The 21539-nt window shown below is 45.5% G+C and overlaps 1 protein-coding gene across 1 annotated transcript; it reads left to right on the forward strand.

Moving 5' to 3' along the window:
- The first annotated feature begins 49 nt into the window (after positions 1-49).
- LOC139023407 (liprin-alpha-2-like) lies at positions 50-21110 on the forward strand. The gene is made up of 3 exons (XM_070436461.1): positions 50-317; positions 8711-8959; positions 21048-21110. The coding sequence occupies exons 2-3, from the start codon at positions 8717-8719 to the stop codon at positions 21108-21110; spliced, it is 306 nt and encodes a 101-aa protein (XP_070292562.1). The 5' UTR covers positions 50-317; positions 8711-8716.
- The last annotated feature ends 429 nt before the right edge of the window (positions 21111-21539 follow it).

Genomic DNA, 21539 nt, shown 5'->3' on the forward strand with positions numbered 1-21539 from the left:
ATGGTCTTTACCGACTTTTCTCCTCGCATCAGGAATTTGTAACATGCCATATTTTTACCAATGGGTATATCTGGAGAACCAAATGTCACCACGGAACAGGGCAATTTCAAGTTTTTGAAAATGCCAGCGGTTTATGCCTCCGCACATTTCATCGGAGCTTTCCTGTCGCTGCGTTTTGCCATTGGAGCTTCATCCTAGGACTGGATTGGCCGCTAATGGTCCCAGCTGTGCGATTTCGTTAGCTCGCGGAGACCGCAGTTGTCATTGATCCATTGAAGGAGCTTACATACAGTAACGTTAGCCTAAAGGAAAAAAACGTAAGTATGGAAACTGTTTTTGGCGAATAGAATGTCATTGATTGTTTTACCATTTGCCTGTCGAGATTATGATTGCACCCCGCGACCTGCTGTTTTGCACAGAGAGCGCGCCCAAGGTGATTTAGAAATAGGCAACCTCTCACCCTCAACTTCCTTAATGATGTGTAAGATGCTGGATGGAGTAGCCTACTAAATATAAACGGACGTGCCCATAGCCTACATTTTGCGTTAGTATGTAACYAATGCCTATAGTATAGTGGAGAGCTACAGAAAATCCGGACACTGTTAGAGTGTAGCGAAAGAGATAGTTAAAGGGGGTGGGATGGAGAGGCATGCATGATGTAATGCACTTAAAAATGGTCAAGGATTCTCCCCAATTATCATTAAAGAGCATGGAAAACAATGTTACTGTGCAAAATTGAGATGAGCTCACTATTCAGGCGCATGTCATGTGTTTCTGAGGAATAGAACACTGGGCTGTCATGAGTAGAATATGTGCCCCTCCTCTACATTAGCAGTGAATACTATTCACATCTGAGGAATGAGTGAAGACTGAGCATTCAGGCTCCTTCTGCTACACACACACACACACACACACACACATAGATGGATGAATACCTAATTAAATCACATATATGCCCTTGACTCAGTAATTATAACACATTAACATCTCATTCAATTATCTTATATCATGATGCTCTTYGTCACKGCGATGTTAATGTAGAACATGACAGATGAAACCACATGTACAAGCCATACCATTAGTACATATGCTCTGCTCATGTTCTCTGATGCTCCTTTGGGTGCACGTCCTGCTGGATCCATGTGGATCCATCCAGTGATATAGTAAAATAATAATTTCACGTTAATGAGTATACAACTGAGTTGATTTTCCTCTGATGTACCTCCTTCATGCAAATATACTGTGCTTAATATGTCTGGTGAGAGAACAGCRCTTATTGCTACATGGGATCATGCAGAGGGCTACCTGTAGTAGCAGGCAGAGCGAAAGAGCGGCCTTTATGTCTATAAAATGATAATTTCATTACATTTTTTATGGCCCAATTTACATGATTGCCAGACGCCAAAGTAAAGGTAGCATAAAATGCTTTGCCATTGAAACGATGTCAGACTGACCCTGGCGACCGGCTGCAAATCAGATCTGGCCTTCATTGTCTTTTTGGCCCAGTTCTATCTGTGTTCTTATTCATCTCCATCGATTGATTGTTTGCATGACCTTGCTGTAGGGGGTTGGGGTATAGGTGAGGCCGTACTTAGGCAACGCTGGTTTACATACACACACATACACACATATACACATACATACACACGTAAACCCTCCTCTGCCCACTCCCTCCTGCTCCTTAATGACAGCGTGCTGGATGAAACTCGACACTCAACCCCCCTTCTCATCCCCGCCCCAGTCGGCAGCCCATTCACTAGTTGTGAGAGTCAGTGGGGCGGGGGAGACGTGAGGCTTTACTCAATGAATCAGCCACTCACAGGTCCTTTGCCCTACATTTGTATCTACATTGGGTTATATTACACCCACAATGTAGTGAGCTCAGTGGCATGGTCTGATGAAATTGATTTCATGTCAGAAAACCAGGCACTCCTTGCCTTGTGAATTTCTGACTCATTAAATATATGGAGAGGTCCTAGACTTGAGGTGGACTGAGCATTGTTTAAATGTGAGGGATCTTCCATCATCAACCATGCTAATGTTCTGTGAACCTGCTTCTCAAGAGACTAGGGTTCTGTTGCAGTGATTGCATTGGAAGGGGTTGAATAGCTGTCTTTTTGGCAGCCAACAGCATTGTTGTCTGAAGTGTATTTGCGGGTATAGGCTGTCATATGAATGGGAATTCTCTATCTTCTCCCATTCACAAAACTGCTGTGTCATCTGTTTCCACCTGTCCAAGTGCTACGGGTGCCAAAGTGAGAATGAGTGAGTGTAACTTAATAGTTTTCCGATACACTTAAGATCACCAAAGCATTCCACTGCTGCGCATTGGGCCTAGGCGCATGCCAAGAAATCAAACATGGACATTATTTAAAAGTAGATTTGCCTTTAGTCAGCACCAATGTACCCTCTAAGCTGCGCATACTTCCTCCAGGACTGCTGCGCAGAAGAAATGCCTGACCGTGGAGAGACACAATAGATTGAACTTCACTGAGTTTGCCCTACATACATCAACGTTTTTTCCGTGGTCGAATCAACATTATAAACTGTGTGGTTCGAGCCCTGAATGCTGATTGGCTGACAGCCCTGGTATATCAGACCGTATAGCACGGGTATGACAAAACATTTTGTTTTACGGCTCTAATTACCTTGGTAGCCAGTTTATAATAGAAATAAGGCACCTCGGGTGGTTGTGATATATTGTCAATATACCACAGCTTAGGACTGTGTCCAGGCACTCTGTGTTGCGTCGTACATAAGAACAGCCCTTAGCCGTGGTATATTGGCCATATACCACAYCTCCTCGGGCCTAAACAAATCTAACTTTGTAAGATTGAGTCTGTGATTGTGCTGTAGGCAGAGCCAGGGTGCAACAGAGTATAATTCTATTGGCCGGGTAGCCCACCAGTTGTCTTTCAATCACCTGCGAGTGAAAGCTCTTTCAGATCAGTTCAGATCAACGCGCAGAGCGGCGCGTGTGCACATTTGTTGATATTCTTTGCTAGTTAGCGAGTTATTAGCCCAGTTATAGATAAGTATAGGTCAGCAATGGTGAGTTTCTGCTTCCTACGTGAGCACAAAACGTGTARGCTACATTTCAAGCTGTCTTTGAAAAGCCAGTCAGGTAAAAAGCTTATGTCTTAATTAAAGGCAGGTAGCCTAGTGGTTAGAGCATTGCGCCAGTAACTGAAAGGTGGATAGATCGAATCCCTGAGCTGACAAGGTAAAAATCTGTCGTTCTGCCCCTGAACAAGGCAGTTAACCCACTGTTCCTAGGCCGTCATTGTAAATAAAGGCCAAGTTCTTAACTGGCTTGCCTAGTTAAATAAAGGTTAAATAAAAAACGAAATAAAGGGGCAGTGTTGTATTTTGACACAGGCTTGAATATGTAAATAAGCCAATAGGCAGAGGGGAAGCCTACATTATCTAATTATCTGTATGGTAATAATAATACATTTTATTTTGTAAAGTGGTTTCTTACATCATACAACACAATGCAATTTACAGGCCCATGGTAAGTAAAACCAATATGAATTAATTTCAAGACCTCAATGTAAAAACGTTTTTAAAAGTCCCATGCAATGTAGGCCTGCATTGAACACCACATATAGGCTACTGTAGGCTATATCTGTCMCGTTCGTCATAAGGAATTGACCAAGGCGCAGCGTGCGTAGAGTTCCACATATTTTAATAAATAGAAACTCACCAAACAAACAAACAAACACAAACGAAACGTGACGTTCTGGACTACTCACAGGCAGCTACACAAACACAAGATCCCATAAAGCACAAAGGGGAAATTGCTGCCTAAATATGATCCCCAATCAGAGACAACGATAAACAGCTGCCTCTGATTGGGAACCATAACAGGCCAACATCGACATATAAACGCCTAGATGACCCACCCTAAATCCCACCCCGACCTAACCAACATGGAGAATAAAAGCTCTCTGGTCAGGGCGTGACAATATCATAGAAATCAAAAGCTATTTCCATGTGAAAATGTTACTGGATTTGCTCCATTAGTTTTGTTGGTAGACCTACATTATGTTCAAATAGCCACAATAGCCTATTGGCTAATGTCTAAAACTGTAAGGGTTCACTGTAAACGCGCGCTGAAAGTTGCACAAATTCTCACAACGTTGGAGTTTCCGTTCAGAATACCTCGAATTTGCTCAGTGGCCTAAACAATTGGAGGGAACATTTGTACACAATGCCACATAAAATACATAAAACATACTATACAGAGGAAAGGTACAAGCTCATCAAATACACARCGACCTTTCTGATGCATTTCAGTCACTTCAAACCAGACTTTCTTCACATTGAAATACTGTGAAAAGTACTGTCAGACTGATTTGTAATAGACTGTCATAGCCTCAGTTAAAAAAGAAAACATTGGCCTTTGATTACAGTACATCACTTCTTTTACATGGTGGGGTCACAAATGTTTTGATATCAAAATGCGGTCGCATCAACATGGGAACCCCTGGTTTAGTGCATGTTGTGCTGATGTAAGTCTTGGCGTTGTTCCTCACACAACAGGTCTCCACCTCCTTGTCATTCACATGGCGAAGAATGGAAACAATTGATCTTGACTCGGCTAATATTTCACACCTTAGAAATGTGTGTCTAGTTGAATGTGACTCATCAACACGTGGTTTCTTAGCATGCCCTCTATACCGTAGGTACAGAGGACTGTTTGATACATAGGAAATGACCGACATAGTCAAATTATTGACATATTTAAAAAAACGTGATATGTCATAACCTGTTAATAAGATGTATGTCGTTTTTGATGAGTGTCAGAACCAAATCGTTCAAAGTAGAGCATTCTAATATTACTGATAATAAGGTCACAGTGTGTCTCTGATGTGATTTACACCCTGATGTGTACGCTTCGTTTGATTTCTTCCATCCCTCTCTATACATCTTTCCATGTTCCTGGATGTTGAGAACAGTGCTGAATAGCCACGCTTGGCTGTATCACTCTGGACCAGGCCCCTGTGTTGCTGTTGTGGACCTCCTTATCTAATATCTACACACTGAATTGTTCCCATTAATTAGATTAGGTCAAGACATTCAGGAAGTTAGAGGGAACTTGCTGATTTGTGGAGTGGTTAGTGCAGGACCATTAGGTGTAACATTTGTAAGTGCCTTGGTCCCAGTTCCAATGTGGATGTTTAGCCACCTGCTGTGCTGTAATATTTCTCATGACTTTTCGTTTGTGAAGATTTTGTATGTGCTTTCTGACCTCCATAGTCAGTAAATATTCAATGAAATATCTAAGATAATTCCTCAAAGATACATGATGGCAATTAATATACAGTACAGTGATACTCCCAATGAAGGTTCCAATCTTACACCTTCATAAAGAGAATGTAGAATCCTACAGTTGTCACCACAAGGGTTCAGGAAGGCTTTGCCTGTATTGAGTGTGAGGCACCCATAGAGATAGATAGAGGTCTCATCTTTATATCTGGAGGCATTATAGCGTCTGTGACAGCAGGGCAGGCCAAAGAGGCTACAACCCATAGGAATCCACCCAGTTGGCTACTTTGACCTCTTTAAAATGGTGGAAGCCCTCAATGGTGCTTCCCATGCTTAAACTGACTTTTGTTCACTTATCATTCTCCATGGATGCACCACAGAAGGTGTCAGTCTGCCCCCTATAAACCACTCTAGAGGGATGCAGTGGGGTTAGATGGAATTGGTATGGTGGGGGTTGGATGACTGGGGGGGGGGGGGGCTCTGCACTGATTGGGAAGGAACAGCCCTCCAATCCCCCTGAATAATTCATTAATTGGCATATGGCACAGGGACAAGACCCATTGATCCTGCCAGTGCACGTTCTCCTCTCCCGCCGCCTCTGTGGTGCAGAATGTGTTCTATTGAGTGTCTTATCCCTCTCTCTGATTTGATATCATTCCATTTCATCCTTGTCCTTGCGTTTTAGTGGTTTTATGGGGTAGTTAGAATTGGGCGCTGATGCGGTCACGTGGTCTATTTTCTTTGATATACTTTCTATCGACTTAACCTGCCTCCTTTTCTGTACTGCATTTATAGACTACACACCATTTGTTCTGGTTGTCCTCGCTATTGCGTGTGGTTATTCTGACATAAAGGTCAAAATAAAGGATTGAATTGGCTATAGAGTTGTTTTATTGACTGACATATTGTAACAGCCTAAATAACTGCCCATGATAGTGTAATATCAGATATGGTCAGACTAGGTGTAGCCTCTTGTGAGAGGTATCTGTATCACTATGTCACAACACAACAGTACACACATTTGTCTGTTTCATGTGACTATACCCCTTTAGACGGTGACATGAAAGCTAATGAGCTGTTAGCTCTGTCCTGGGTGTATCTTAAACCAACTGCATCACGTTCACACTACAGTGCATCGCAATAAGAAGCAGTCCATACAAACACTGCCTGAGACACTTAACAATGTTCACTGTGTGTTCTATGTTAAGTATAAGAAGCCATGGGGGAGTTCATAAGCCAACACACACTAACTCAAACCTCTCTCCTGCCCCCCCCGCCAGCCTGCCTGCCCCCCTGCCCTGCCCCCCGCCCCGCCGCCCCCCGCCGCCCGCCGCCCCGCTGCCCCCCTGCCTCCCCTGCCCGCCCTGCCCTGCCCTGCTCCCTGCCCGCCTGCCTCCCGCCCCCTGCCGGCCCGCCTGCCCCCCTGCCCCTGCCCGCCTGCCCTCCCTCCCTGCCCCCTGCCCGCCTGCCTGCCCCCTGCCTCCCTGCCCCCTCCTCCCTCCCTGCCCGCCTGGCCTGCCCCCTGCTCCCTGCCGCCTGCCTCCCTCCCTGCCCCCCTGCCCGCCCGCCTGGCCTCCCTGCCCACTGCCCCGCTGCCGCGCCCGCCTGCCTCCCTGCCCCCCTGCCCGCTCCGCATGGCCTCCTCCCTGTCCCTGCTCCCCTGCCCCGCCTGCCTCCCTCCCCTGCCCCCCTGCCGCCCGCCTGCTCCCTGCCACCTGCCTCCCTGCCCGCCCCTGCCCCCTGCCCCCCTGCCCCCATTCCGCCCGCCGCCACTGTACTCTGGTAGAATTCACAGCTTATATAAGCGTGCCGCTGCATAGCGACAATATACAGTGGCACCCTGGCGTTATGGGAGAAAATCGTTTGTCCAAGTAGCCAACCGAAATCTACTTTAACATAGTTGTAGAAATGGGAAAATCCATTGGTGTAATTTTTGTGTTTTCTTTGAGGATGAGATGGGGACCGATCGCCTGTTTCTGTGTTGCTGAGACACTAAGTTGAATGAGCTGTAATCAAGTCTAAATGGTGTCATTAAATTATGAGTTATTATTGTGTGATAACAGTGTGCGACACTCACGATTGCTGCAATTGTTTCTTCTCTTCCTGTTTAAAGAYATGAGCCCTATGAGCATCTGTAGTTAGGTCCTCCGCTGTACACAACCTGTGTTTGGAACAGTAGGGTTTTACTATACAGCTAGACCGCATGATCATCACGGACTCCAGCTCTCTAGTCTAGTCTGGTCTCTCAGGTTTAAATGGTAACGGATGGTGTCTGAACGGGAGGCGGTGGGAGGCTGGCTGTGTGCCGGGGCCTGCGCTGAGACCCCAGACTCCTGCYAGGAGAGGCTGCTGGGAGACAGACTTGCCATTATATAGGCTACCCGTCGATGGCGAGGGGACTGACCATGGGTCTGTCTATCGGTCTGTGTCTCTGTGACATCACATTTGTAGTGTCTGTGGTTCACGTCTCTGGTGAAGTGATGGAATGTTGGAGAGGACAGTATGAATGCGTGTTTAAGATATGTAGGGTTGTTCCATGCGTGTGTTAATGTGGTGAGTAATGGGGATGGTTAAAGAGCTGCGTTGTCATAGGTCAACATCTGCTTCTGTGAAGTTGTGGACACAGCTGACAAGGTACAGACCGGTGGAGGTGGAAAGCAAAGATCAGCCAAAACCTCCTAGGAATGATATAGCTTCAGATGTTCACAATAGTATAGATGTGCTGCATTATGCAACCAGACACAGGCTGGCCCATGAAATAGTACGAGTGTTAAAACTAGGGCAGAACGAACAGCCAGCCTCCCAAGACGTCGACACAGCCTTGAAACACTGGAGAGATGTGGAGCCATGCTCCTAGTGTCTCTCTCWCWCWCWCACACACACACACACACACACAATACACAATACACACACAATACACAATACACACACAACACACACACGTTATTGCCAAGAGAATCTCCCTGCCCTAAGCAGGAGGTCACTGAGGACCAGAGCTCTCTAAGCCGTCTGGCCCCCTACAGTGGAGACCCTCTCCTCTGTCATCCCTCGCGTCATGTCCCTGGTGTCTTTGAGTCTGAGGGAAGGTGACACCAATCAAGGCTTTGTAAACACAGGAAACACAGGGTTCATGCTGCCTCTAGATGAGATGGAGGCTCACGGTGCTGCAGCTCTGAAAGTGTAGGACTACATCATCTCTATTTCTGGTYGAGATCTTTGTATTTTKTATGACTGAAACACAGAATGAATCACCTAATCATCACCTAAAACATCAGTTTTATGTACRGGTTTATGKCTTGATCATTAGACTGTTGTAAGATCCAAGAGGTTTTCCTGTAACAACATCACAATAAAACTCCCTAGCCCTACCTCACATAGAACAACCACTGAGCATCACCCTCTGACCTGGCTAACCTTTGASCCCSTTYCCCCCACCCAGGGYGWRATGATGTGCGAGGTGATGCCCACCATCAGCGAGGACACGGCTCAGCGGGGCTCCCAGAGCAGCGCCTCGGACCCAGACTCCCACTTTGAGCAGCTGATGGTCAACATGCTGGATGAGAGAGACCGCCTGCTGGACACACTGAGGGAGACCCAGGAGAGCCTGGGGATGTCCCAGCAGCACCTGGAGGACGTTATCTACGACCGGGACTCACTGCAGCGCCAGCTCAGCTCCGCCCTGCCACAGGTAACATACCGTTCCACCTAGGAGCCTCTTCCTTCTTAATGTATGTTAAGCATACAGTAACATGCAGGTCCTTCATGGCTATTGGAGATGACAGTGGTTGTGTGTACAATGCCCAATTCTGGTCCAATTCTATCCTGAGGTAAAACGCATAGAAATTGATAGAACACAACTGTGCACATTTTCTTAGCTCCGCTCTGCCACAAGTATTGTACAGCATAGGAATCAATTCCTTCCATGTGTGTTGAGCACAATGTTCTGGACCATGTGATACAGCTAGGTTACAACTAGGAGTTGGGTGGTCCATCAAGGTTATTCCTTCCACTTCAGAGATGAGAAAGGTTGTATATTCATTGCACATACCATACAGTATGGTCCAAGTTCTATATTTAAGCAATAAAGCCAGAGGGGGTGTGGTACATGGCCAATATACCACGGCTAAGGGCTGTTCTTAGGCACGACGCAAAGCGTGCGACAAACCCCGACGTCCCTTATTGCTATTATAAACTGGTTACCAATGTAATTAGAGCAGTACAAATAATATCTCTTGAAAGTGAGCTGCTACACAATATTAGTTTCAAGGGCGGCAGGTAGCCTAGCTGCTAAGAGCGTTGGGCCAGTAACTGAAAGGTCGCTGGTTCGAATYCCCGAGCTGACTAGGTGAAAAATCTGTCTGTGCCCTTGAGCAAGGCACTTAACCCTAATTGCTCCTGTAAGTCCCTCTGGATAAGAGCGTCTGCTAAAGAAGTGTAATGTAAATGCATTCATCCATAGTCGTTCCATGGCAATAAAAACACAACTTGGAATACAGTGAGGAGCAGTGAAATGGAATGGAATTGCGCTGACATTTTGGATCTAGTGTGTTCATTGGTTGTTCGTTTCCCAGCGACATGGGCAAATAAGGGCTTGCGTAATAATTCCTATTGAAGTAGAGATTATCTCGCTGGCAGAAAGTGTGTCAATAATTGTAGTCACAAGTTCCCCCTGCTTCTCTTGAGGTTTCACTGGAAGAAAAGAGGACTTTGTTCACAGGCNCTCGCTGGCAGAAAGTGTGTCAATAATTGTAGTCACAAGTTCCCCCTGCTTCTCTTGAGGTTTCACTGGAAGAAAAGAGGACTTTGTTCACAGGCRGTGCTGGCCGATACCGACTGTAAATCCACATGGTTTTAGAGACAAACAAAGCACACAGACTGTATTGGCTGTGATTTGAAAAAGGGGTTGTCGGGTCTTTTAATACCATAATGATGTGTCTGAAATCACATAATACTACCAAAAAGTAGTTTTTTATGATCTGGTCTTGCCTCTGGAACATTTTAAATGTATTTTCTTAGAATTGATATAACCTAGATATGAACCATTAACCTTTATAGGTGACCCGGTCATAGGGTTACATGCCAGGTCATAGGGTTACAGATCCGGTCATAGGGTTACAGACCCGGTCATAGGGTTACACAGTATATGTATGTTCAGTATATCACCTGTGAGTCTGTGGCTTCTATGTTCCATCTTTAGCCTCAGTGACTGTACAGTCGTAGCCAAAAGCTTTGAGAATGACACAAATATTAATTTTCACAAAGTCTGCTGCCTCAGTTTGTATGATGGCAATTTGCATTACTCCAGAATGTTATGAAAAGTGACCAGATGAATTGCAATTAATTGCAAAGTCCCTCTTTGCCATGCAAATGAACTGAACCCCCAAAAACATTTCCACTGCATTTCAGCCCTGCCACAAAAGGACCAGCTGACATCATGTCAGTGATTCTCTCATTAACACAGGTGTGAGTGTTGACGAGGACAAGGCTGGAGATCACTCTGTCATGCTGATTGAGYTTGAATAACAGACTGTAAGCTTCAAAAGGAGGGTGGTGCTTGGAATCATTGTTCTTCCTCTGTCATCAGTGGTTACCTGCAAGGAAACACGTGCCCTCATCATTGATTTGCACAAAAAGGGCTTCACAGGCAAGGATATTGCTGCCAGTAAGATTGCACTTAAATCAACCATTTATCGGATCATCAAGAACTTCAAGGAGAGCGATTCAATTGTTGTGAAGAAGGCTTCAGGGTGCCCAAGAAAGTCCAGCAAGCGCCAGGACCATCTCCTAAAGTTGATTCAGCTGCAGGATCGGGGCACCCCCAGTACAGAGCTTGCTCAGGAATGGCAGCAGGCAGGTGTGAGTGCATGTGCACGCACAGTGAGGCAAATACTTTTGGAGGATGGCCTGGTGTCAAGAAGGGCAGCAAAGAAGCCACTTCTCTCCAGGAAAAACATCAGGGACAGACTGATATTCTGCAAAAGGTACAGGGATTGGACTGCTGAGACTTGGGGTAAAGTCATTTTCTCTGATGAATCCCCTTTCCGATTGTTTGGGGCATCCGGAAAAAAGCTTGTCCGGAGAAGACAAGGTGAGCGCTACCATCAGTCCTGTGTCATGCCAACAGTAAAGCATCCTGAGACCATTCATGTGTGGGGTTGCTTCTCAGCCAAGGGAGTGGGCTCACTCACAATTTTGCCTAAGAACACAGCCATGAATAAAGAATGGTACCAACACATCCTCCGAGAGCAACTTTCCCAACCATCCAGGAACAGTTTGGTGACGAACAATGCATTTTCCAGCATGATGGAGCACCTTGCCATAAGGCAAAAGTTATAACTAAGTGGCTCGGGGAATTAAACATCGATATTTTGGGTCCATGGCCAGGAAACTCCCCAGACCTTAATCCCATTGAGAACTTGTGGTCAAGCCTCAAGAGGCGGGCGGACAAACAAAAACCCATAGATTCTGACAAACTCCAAGCATTGATTATGCAAGAATGGGCTGCCATCAGTCAGGATGTGGCCCAGAAGATAATTGACAGCATGCCAGTGCGGATTACAGAGGTCTTGAAAAAGAAGGGTCAACACTGCAAATATTGACTCTTTGCATCAACTTCATGTAATTGTCAATAAAAGCCTTTGACACTTATAAAATGCTTGTAATTATACTTCAGTATTCCATAGTAACATCTGACAAAAATATCTAAAGACACTGAGGCAGCAGACTTTGTGAAAAWTAATATTTGTGTCATTCTCAAAACTTTTGGCCACGACTGTATGTGTTGTGATTTATTCATTCATGTGACTGTGTTTGAACTCAGGGTTATTTGGATTCTTGCTCCAACTGTATATTTTGCCTTAAGAGGGTCTCTCACCCTCTTCAGCTGCTATTATAACACCGGCACACCGTACAGTAGAGAGGCTGGCTGGGGGAAGTGAAAGAGAGTGATACTGGACCAAAACACGCAGTTCCTTGTGAAAGACTGAGGGTTTGTAGTGCTGTTTGGAAACACCGTTCAGTTGTCAGTATGCGTTGCCCTGATTGATGAGAAGAAAATTCAGGTAAATATTCAAATAGCCACAGCGCTACACAGGACATGTTTTTAGAGCTACAAACTCTACTTCAAATCCAACTCGGTGCTTACATCTGCAGCAGTGGTGGTAGTATCTTTCCCGTCATGTCTATCAATTTATGCCGCTTCATTCCCGGATGAAAACGTCTGGGGACGGAAAATGAAATGGCGACAAAATGAAATAGCGCTGCCATTATCCCACGTTTTCTGACAGACGTTTCCTCTGCTAGTAAAACACAGATACAACTCAGATAATGATGTACGGCTTGTCACTGTCTAATGAAAGCGATTTTGATGTACTATTCTGTGGCACTCCTAGGCACCATTTTAAATGAGATGTCACCAGGCAATCTGGATCCCTCCCCTGATGTTACCCCCATGCACAAATGCTTCCATTAATTAATGTGGTGGCAACATTTTTATAAGCCTGTACGATATCAACATCACACTAATGCTTCATGAGGCAGTTCGTTGGACCTCTGTAATTGTGGGGAGGTTCTTATCTAGGAGAAAGGTTGGCTCCTGTCTCCCATTTTAATGGCTGACTGATAAAGACTCCGTGTACAGAGAGAGAGAGCCTGTTGGACAAGGAACGGGATAACGGATTTTTATAAAACAGTGTACAAAACATTAAGAACACCTGCTTTTTCCATGACAGAATGACCAGGTGAATCTAGGTGAAAGCTAGGATCCCTTATTAATGTCACCTGTTAAATCCACTTGAATCAGTGTAGATGAAGGGGAGGAGACAGGTTAAAGGATTTTTAAGCCTCGAGACAATTGAGACATGGATTGTGTAAGTGTGCCATTCACTGGGTAAATGGGCAAGACAAAAGATTTAAGTGCTTTTGAACGGGGTATGGTAGTTGGTGCCAGGCACACCGGTTTGTGTCAAGAACTGCAACACTACTGGGTTTTTTCACGCTCAACAGTTTCCCGTGTGTATCAAGAATGGTCCACCATTCAAAGGACATCCAGTCAACCTGACACAACTGTGGAACGCTTTCGACACCTTGTAGAGTCCATGCCCCAACGAATTGAGGCTGTTCTGAGGGCAAAGGGGGTGCAACTCAATATTAGGAATGTGTCCTTAATGTTTTGTCCACTCAGTGTTTATCTGTAGTAGACTGTCATATGTTGCTTCATTTTGACAGTGCTTGGTTATGTTTGTAGTATCTTTCAAAGCACTTTGAACCATTGTTTTTTTCAGTACTACAAGGCAGTGCAGGGAATTAAGTAAGCTGGTAGACATCATTATTTAGGGTACATCTTAAAGAGGCCGAGAGATAGCTGCCGGGTGAGTGAGTTTGTGTGTGTGCAGGAGCGTAGAGAGGGTGGTGAGATGAGGAGAGATGCAGAGACTTTCTTCAGAAATGGAAGTGGCCTCATTCTTGTGGTGGAGCCACACCGGTATCTCTCTCTACTAACAGAGAGGTCTGTAGCAGCAGGCTTCAGTTAGGCCCCTCCCAACCCTCCTCCCTATAGTCCCACTTTCCTTCCTTCCTTCCTTCCTTCCTTTCCTTCCTTCCTTCCTTCCTTCCTTCCTTCCTTTCCTTCCTTCCTTCCTTCCTTCCTCCTTCCTTCCTTCCTTCTTCCTTCCTTCTTCCTTTCCTTCCTTCCTTCCTTCCTCCCTCCTTCCTCCCTCCCTCCCTCCCTCCCTCCCTCCCTCTCTCCCTCTCTCCCTCTCTCCCTCTCTTCTCTCTCTTCCTCTCTCTCTCTCTCTCTCTCTCTCTCTCTCTCTCTCTCTCTCTCTTCTTCTCCTCTCTCTCTCTCTCTCTCTCTCTCTCTCTCTCCCGATTCTCTGTCAGGGTCACGGCTCCTCTGTTCCTTGTCACGTCACGTCTGGCTGATCGGAGTGACATCCTCCGTCCCCCTCCACGCCTCGAGGTCATATCCTATCCGCGTTGTGCATAACAATGCAACAACATCCCTCTTTCCATCCATCCCTCCGTCCGTTGTGTTGTGGTCCAGAACAGAGAGGTTGGGGTGGGGTGGCATGGAGCGGTGGTGGGCAGTGGGCAGCCATTAGCTCCCTTTGTGTCGGCAGCTCATGCCCGCTTGGAACCCATGCATGGCAGCGCCGGCTGCCAAGAAGCCACTGACTTTAACGGCATGGTTAAGTCGCCGCTGCCTTTGTAGAGGCAGCACGTGGCGGGCACGCTGACCCGAGACTGTAGTGACTAGTGAGAGAGGGAGAGGGCCTTTGGACGGCCGCTCAGCTGGTAGCACAACAAACCCAGCTGGCAGTGGGCTCAGGTCCTGCTGGAGCCTCTCTCTCTGTGGTGTCTCTGTCTCTGTCATGGCCGTCCAAACAACATGGACTGACTGGCTGCCCAGAGCAGAGACGGCCGTGGTTCTGTGTCCTGCTCTCTCCACACTGTCTGACTTTGACAGCACACCTGCACCTGTAGGAGTCCCGCCTTACTCAGTATGCTAAGGTTGATCATGCCCATATAGCTTTGGGTCATTGGGGAGTTAGGTTAGACTGGTAAAACAGACTGGAGATATTCCTCTGCTGTGCTCTTYAAAAGCAGTATTTCAATTCCCGATGCAAAAGCACATCTTCTTTTATTCATTCATCCCTGTGATATTTTTTTTTACAAACCTCTGCTACAGTGGACCACTGCTCTCTTCAAATCAAATCAAAATCACATTTTATTGGTCACATACACATGGTTAACAGATGTTAATGTGCCTGTAGCGAAATGCTTGTGCTTCTAGTTCCGACAGTGCAGTAATATCTAACAAGTATTCTAACAATTCCCCAACAACTACCTAATACACACAAATCTAAAGGGGTGAATGAGAATATGTACATATAAGTATATGGATGAGCGATGGCCGAGCAGCATAGGCAAGGTGCAATAGATGGTATAAAATAGAGTATATACGAGTAATGTAAGATCTGTAAACATTATTAATGTGGCATTATTTAAAGTGACTAGTGATCCATTTACTAAAGTGGCCAGTGATTGGTCTCAATGTAGGCAGCAGCCTCTCTGAGTTAGTGATTACTGTTTAACAGTCTGATGGCCTTGAGATAGAAGCTGTTTTTCAGTCTCTCGGTCCCAGCTTTGATGCACCTGTACTGACCTCGCCTTCTGGATGGTAGCGGGGTGAACAGGCAGTGGCTCAGGTGGTTGTTGTCCTTGATGATCTTTTTGGCCTCCCTGTGACATCGGGTGCTGTAGGAGTCATGGAGGGCAGGTAGTTTGCCCCCGGTGATGCGTTGTGCAGACCGCACCACCCTCTAGAGAGCCTTGCGGTTGAGGCCGGTGCAGTTGCYGTACCAGGCTGTGACACTGTACGTCACATACGTCTGTAGACCCTGCCACATACGTCTCGTGTCTGTGCCATTGAATTGCGACTCCACCTTGTCCCTGTACCGGCATCTCGCTTGTTTGATTGCCTTGCGGAGGGAATAACTACACTGTTTATATTCAGCCATATTCCCAGACCTCTTTCCATGGTTAAATGCGGTGGTTCGCATTTTCAGTTTTGTGCAAATGCCGCCATCCAGCCACGGTTTCTGGTTAGGGTAGTTTTTAATAGTCACAGTGGGTACAACATCTCCAATGCACTTCTTTATAAACGCACTCACCGAGYCAACGTATAGGTCGATGTTGTTCTCAGAGGCTGACCGGAACATTCCAGGCCGCGTGATCAAAACAATCTTGAAGCGTGGCTTCCGATTGGTCAGACCAACGTTGAATGGTTCTCCTCACTGGTACATCCTGTTTGAGTTTCTGCCTAAGAATGCATGTATGCATCGCGGAAGTTAGAGTAGCGGTGGTCGAGTGTATTACCCCKGCTCGTAACCCCTGCCCAGCTACAATAAATGCAGCCTCAGCATATATGGTTTCCAGCTTACATAGAGTCCAGTGAAGTTCCTTGAGGGCCGTCTTGGTGTCTGCTTGAGTGGGAATGTACACAGCTGTGACTATAACTTACGAGAATTCTCTTGGAAGGTAATATGGCTGGCATTTGATTGTGAGGAAATCTTGGTTGGGTGAGCAACCAGTTGAAGGAGTCCCCACAACAACACCTTACTTGTGGGTCAGTCAGTGAGTGAGAGAGAGAGAGAGAGGGAGGGAGGGAGCGCACACGTGCCCAGACAGCCACAAGGCCTGCAGCAGTGTTGGGACCATGTGACCTGCCTGTGTGTACTCTCCCCCTGAAACAGGCTTCCTCCTCTGGTGCACTCAGCTGTGTTACTGTACTGTAGTCAGAGAGCCCCAGGCCCTCTGTGTGTCTCCCTCTCCCTAAGCTGTTTAGTTACCAAAACATGGCCGCCTCGTCTAAAAGCTTCTCCGGCTGTTCATTTCTACTGTTACTGGTCCACTGGGAAACTCAGCTCAGAACAGCTGAAGATGGATATTAAATAACTGATTGGGTCACTACTTGACACCAACCTACGCCCCATAATATCTGTCCCTCTGCCCTCCCTAAATCATGGCATTGAATGGTTCAGCAGGCTTTTAGCCCTCCATAACTGGCTACGAGACTATTGCAGCTCTGTGGGTGTAACATTTATTGACAATTTTGATACTTTCTGGAAACAAAGCTAATTTTATAAGGAGGATGGGATCCACCCAAATAATTTGTGTTCCTGGATCATTTCACAGCATTATAAGGCTGTGTTGAGACAATGACTTATCAAWGACCCAAGTCCAGCTAATTTAATCCCTACCATCGTGTCGCTGAGTTGTCATAATGCTTCAGCAAATGTACATTAYMCCAGGGGCRYTGGAAGACACAATGTAAATAACATAATTTATGTCCCTCTTACTGCCTTGAATGCCGYTGCTGATCCTACAGCTATTGTATGCAGTAATCATGTGCCCATGAACCAGTTCTACTGTTAGCATGGAGGCGGTGTGCGCTGGCAAGAAGTCCACTGTGTGCATCTCACCCTGCACTAACATAAATAACCTGAGCATGTCTACTCCTGCTAAGCTTCCCAGTAAGCGATAAAAACAATAAAGCATCCCAGAAAAGTGATAAAAATAGCCCACATTAACATACAGTTGAAGTCGGAAGTTTACATACACTTAGGTTGGAGTCATTAAAACTTGTTTTTCAACCACTCCACAAATTTCTTGTTAACAAACTATCGTTTTGGAATGTCGGTTAGGACATCTACTTTGTGCATGACACAAGTATTTTTTCCAACAATTGTTTACAGACAGATTACTTCACTTATAATTCACTGTATCACAGTTCCAGTGGATCAGATTTTTACATACACTAAGTTGACTGTCCCTTTAAACAGCTTGGAAAATTCCAGAAAATGATGTCATGGCTTTAGAAGCTTCTAATAGGCTAATTGACATCATTTGAGGCAATTGGAGGTTTACCTGTTGATGTATTTCAAGGCCTACCGTCATACACAGTGCTTCTTTACTTGACATCATGGGAAAATCTAAATAAATCAGCCAAGACCTCAGGATAAAAAATTGTAGGCCTCCACAAGTCTGGTTCATCCTTGGGAGCAATTTCCAAACGCCTGAAGGTACCACGTTCATCTGTACAAACAATAGTACGCAAGTATAAACACCATGGGACCACGCAGCCGTCATACCGCTCAGGAAGGAGACGCGTTCTGTCTCCTAGAGATGAACGTACTTTGGTGTGAGAAGTGCAAATCAATGCCAGAACAACCACAAAAGACCTTGTGAAGATGCTGGAGAAAACAGGTACAAAAGTATCTATATCCACAGTAAAACGAGTCCTATATCGACGTTCAGCAAGGAAGAAGCCACTGCTCCAAAACCACCATAAAAAATCCAGACTATGGTTGGCAACTGCACATGGGGACAAAGATCGTACTTTTTGGAGAAATGTCCTCTAGTCTGATGAAACAAAAATAGAACTGTTCGGCCATAATGACCATCGTTATGTTTGGAGGAAAAAGTGGGAGGCTTGCAAGCCGAAGAACACCATTCCAACTGTGAAGCACGGGGGTGGCAGCATCATGCTGTGGGGGTGCTTTGCTGCAGGAGGGACTTGTGCACTTCACAAAATAGGTGGCATCATGAGGCAGGAAAATTATGTGGATATATTGAAGCAACATCTCAAGACATCCGTCAGGAAGTTAAAGCTTGGTTACAAATGGGTCTTCCAAGTGGACAATGACCCCAAGCATACTTCCAAAGTTGTTGCAAAATGGCTTAAGGACAACAAAGTCAAGGTATTGGAGTGGCCATCACAAAGCCCTGACCTCAACCCTATAGAAAATTTGTGAGCAGAACTGAAAAAGCGTGTGCGAGCAAGGAGGCCTACAAACCTGACTCAGTTACACCAGCTCTGTCAGGAGGAATGGGCCAAAATTCCCCCAACTTATTGTGGGAAACTTGTGGAAGGCTATCCGAAACGTTTGATCCAAATTAAACAATTTAAAGGCAATGCTACCAAATACTAATTGAGTGTATGTAAACTTCTGACCCACTGGGAATGTGATGAAAAAAATAAAATCGGAAATAAATCATTCTCTCTACTATTATTCTGACATTTCACATTCTTAAAATAAAGTGGTGATCCTAACTGACCTAAGACAGGGAATTTTTACTAGGATTAAATGTCAGGAATTGTGAAAAACGGAGTTTAAATGTATTTGGCTAAACTTCCGACTTCAACTGTATGTAGCTTAATAAGTAACAAGGTTCATGAAATCACTAATTTGCTATTAACAGATGGCATTCATATTCTGACTATTTCTGAAACTCACTTAGATAATACCTTTTGATGATACGGTGGTAGCAATACATTGGTATAAGATCTACAGAAAATACGGAAATGCCAAAGGTTGAGGTCTGGCCGTTTATGTTCAGAACCACATTCCTGTAAAGCTTAGAGAGGATCTCATATTAAATACTGTTGAAGTAATATAGCTACAGGCTCATCTGCCTCACCTAAAGCCCATTCTGGTGGGAAGCTGCTATAGACCACCAAGTGCTAACAGTCAGTATCTGGATAACATTTTTGAAATGCTTGATAATGTATGTGATACCAACAGATAGGTATACACAGAGAGCTAACATTAATAATATGCATGTCAAACTCTCCTGGCTCAAAGTGGAGGAGAGATTGACTTCATCACTACTTGTATTTGTGAGAGGTATTGACATGTTGAATGCACACCCATGCATACCCCACAAGACATGCCACCAGAGGTCTCTTCACAGTCCCCAAGTCCAGAACAGACTATGGGAGGCACACAGTACTACATAGAGCCATGACTACATGCAACTCTATTCCACATCAAGTAACTCATGCAAGCAGTACATTAGATTTAAAAAACAGATAAAAAATACACCTTATGGAACAGCGGGGACTGTGAAGTACACAAACATAGACACATGCATACAAATACACAATAGCATACACACACGTACACATGGATTTTTCATTGTAGATGTGTGGTAGTAGAGTAGTGGCCTAAAGGGCACACACTTAGTGTGTYGTGAAATCTGTTGTGAATGTATTGTAATGTTTTAAAAATTGTATAACAGCTTAATTTTGTTGGACCCCAGGAAGAGTAGCTGTTGGCAGCAGCTAATGGGGATCCATAATAAATACAAATACACTACCACTCTCATAGGCTCAGGCAGGTCCAATCCCAATCTGACCCCTAGCCCCTATCCCCTTACACATAGTAAATCTGAAAGGATTGGATCAGTATAAACTGACCCCCCGGTCAGAAGACGGGCACCCTTCTGTTTATGGTTGATGTACAGACGTATAAATCCTATTTATCAGCAAATAGCTAATAGATAGATCCAGCCAATAATACTAAACAACCATGTGTAGTCATGGACTGAACCATTACGTTCCTTTCTGAAGGGGTGTCTGGGTTGTAGGAGTGAGAGGGAGGAAGTGGGAGTCAGTGGAAGCCTCACAAGGGGCAGAGTGTGGAAGGAAGGGAAGATGACTAAGTTGATGAGGATGACGAGAGGCGAATCCCCTCTGCCCCTCCTCTCCCTCTCTTTCTTTCTCTCTCTCCCTGGATGCAGTGTGCTACTGCTGTTGCACAGCGACCCTCTCCCTCTAGGCTGAGGCAGGCAGCACAACGCAAGCAGTCAGTCAGCTGGTCTGGTCCGCCAGAGCAGCACATGATTTGCCGTGATTACTGTTATTGTTTGTGCCCCAGTTCACTCCGCCACAGGGTAGATCAACGGCTAGAGAGAGAGAGAGAGACAGAGAAAGACTCTACAGAGATGAGTGTGGATGAGAGGAGGGGTACGACAGAGCCATGCACTGGTAATGGCAGGCGGTCTTCCACAGTGAAAGAGCCTTTAAGGCCCGGGTACCATGATCTAAATGCCATGTTTGTTTTTCAGTCCTGTTTTTTTGTATATTGCAGTAGGATTCCTCTGGTCTTGGAAATAATGAGAATGTTGTTTGAGTAGGTTTATAAGCAGGTCTCGGCATATAAACTGGTGCCAGGTGATCAGTCACCTTGGCAGTTATTAGGCTGTTTATGTCCTCACAGAGCCCTTGTATCCTTCTAGTGATCTTCATATGTCCTTGATATCCTTACTTTACAAGACAGACAATCGCAGTGGAGTCCATGTTTTTTTCCAGGCCCACAAGTGGTGATTTGCAAGCTAAAGCGTCTCTCTCTCACATCCTCTTTTATTGCTCAGTTTACCCCAAAGCCTCGTTTTTCTTTGCTCTCCTCCCTCTCCCCTTTAATCTTCCCCAGATTGAGGAAGCGGGGCTCGGGCGGGTTTGGCAGAAGACTCCGTTGCCCATCGAGCATCCATAATGGTTCTATCAGAGATACTTGATCACTAGCCTTGAAAGGTTATCTCTGATAGGTCTGATTAGGCAGACAACATATCTCTCCCCACCACCCAGATGACTCATTGATGCAACGCTTCAGTTTGTCGCTAATGCAGGTCTGCTTCAATCAGACACAGGTTTGGTTTCGGGAGAAGTGCTGTTGTTGCGGACAGGAAAGACGGCTCCCTGCAGATGTCATTATCTCACTGATGAAGAACCCAGTGTGGGACTATCCTGTGACCGTTGCACCGTCCAGTCACAGTGCAGAGAGTACAACAGTAGCAGTGTTGGATGGAGATGCTTGAATAACCCCCACAAATCCTCTCTGGTCACTGTTTCATTCAACCCGTCATTAGCTTCTGATTATTTACCGGTGTATTATTATTAGCCCCAGCTTGGGTCATGAGGCCTA

This window comes from Salvelinus sp. IW2-2015, linkage group LG3, assembly GCF_002910315.2.
Source record: "Salvelinus sp. IW2-2015 linkage group LG3, ASM291031v2, whole genome shotgun sequence".
NCBI classification, from domain to species: domain Eukaryota; kingdom Metazoa; phylum Chordata; class Actinopteri; order Salmoniformes; family Salmonidae; genus Salvelinus; species Salvelinus sp. IW2-2015.

Bases quoted from the DNA above. Each gene is read 5' to 3' on its own strand.
- LOC139023407 (XM_070436461.1), top strand. From the start codon at position 8,717: ATGATGTGCGAGGTGATGCCCACCATCAGCGAGGACACGGCTCAGCGG. The intron at 8,960-21,047 runs GTAACATACCGT...AATCTTCCCCAG, and splicing joins TCAGCTCCGCCCTGCCACAG to ATTGAGGAAGCGGGGCTCGG.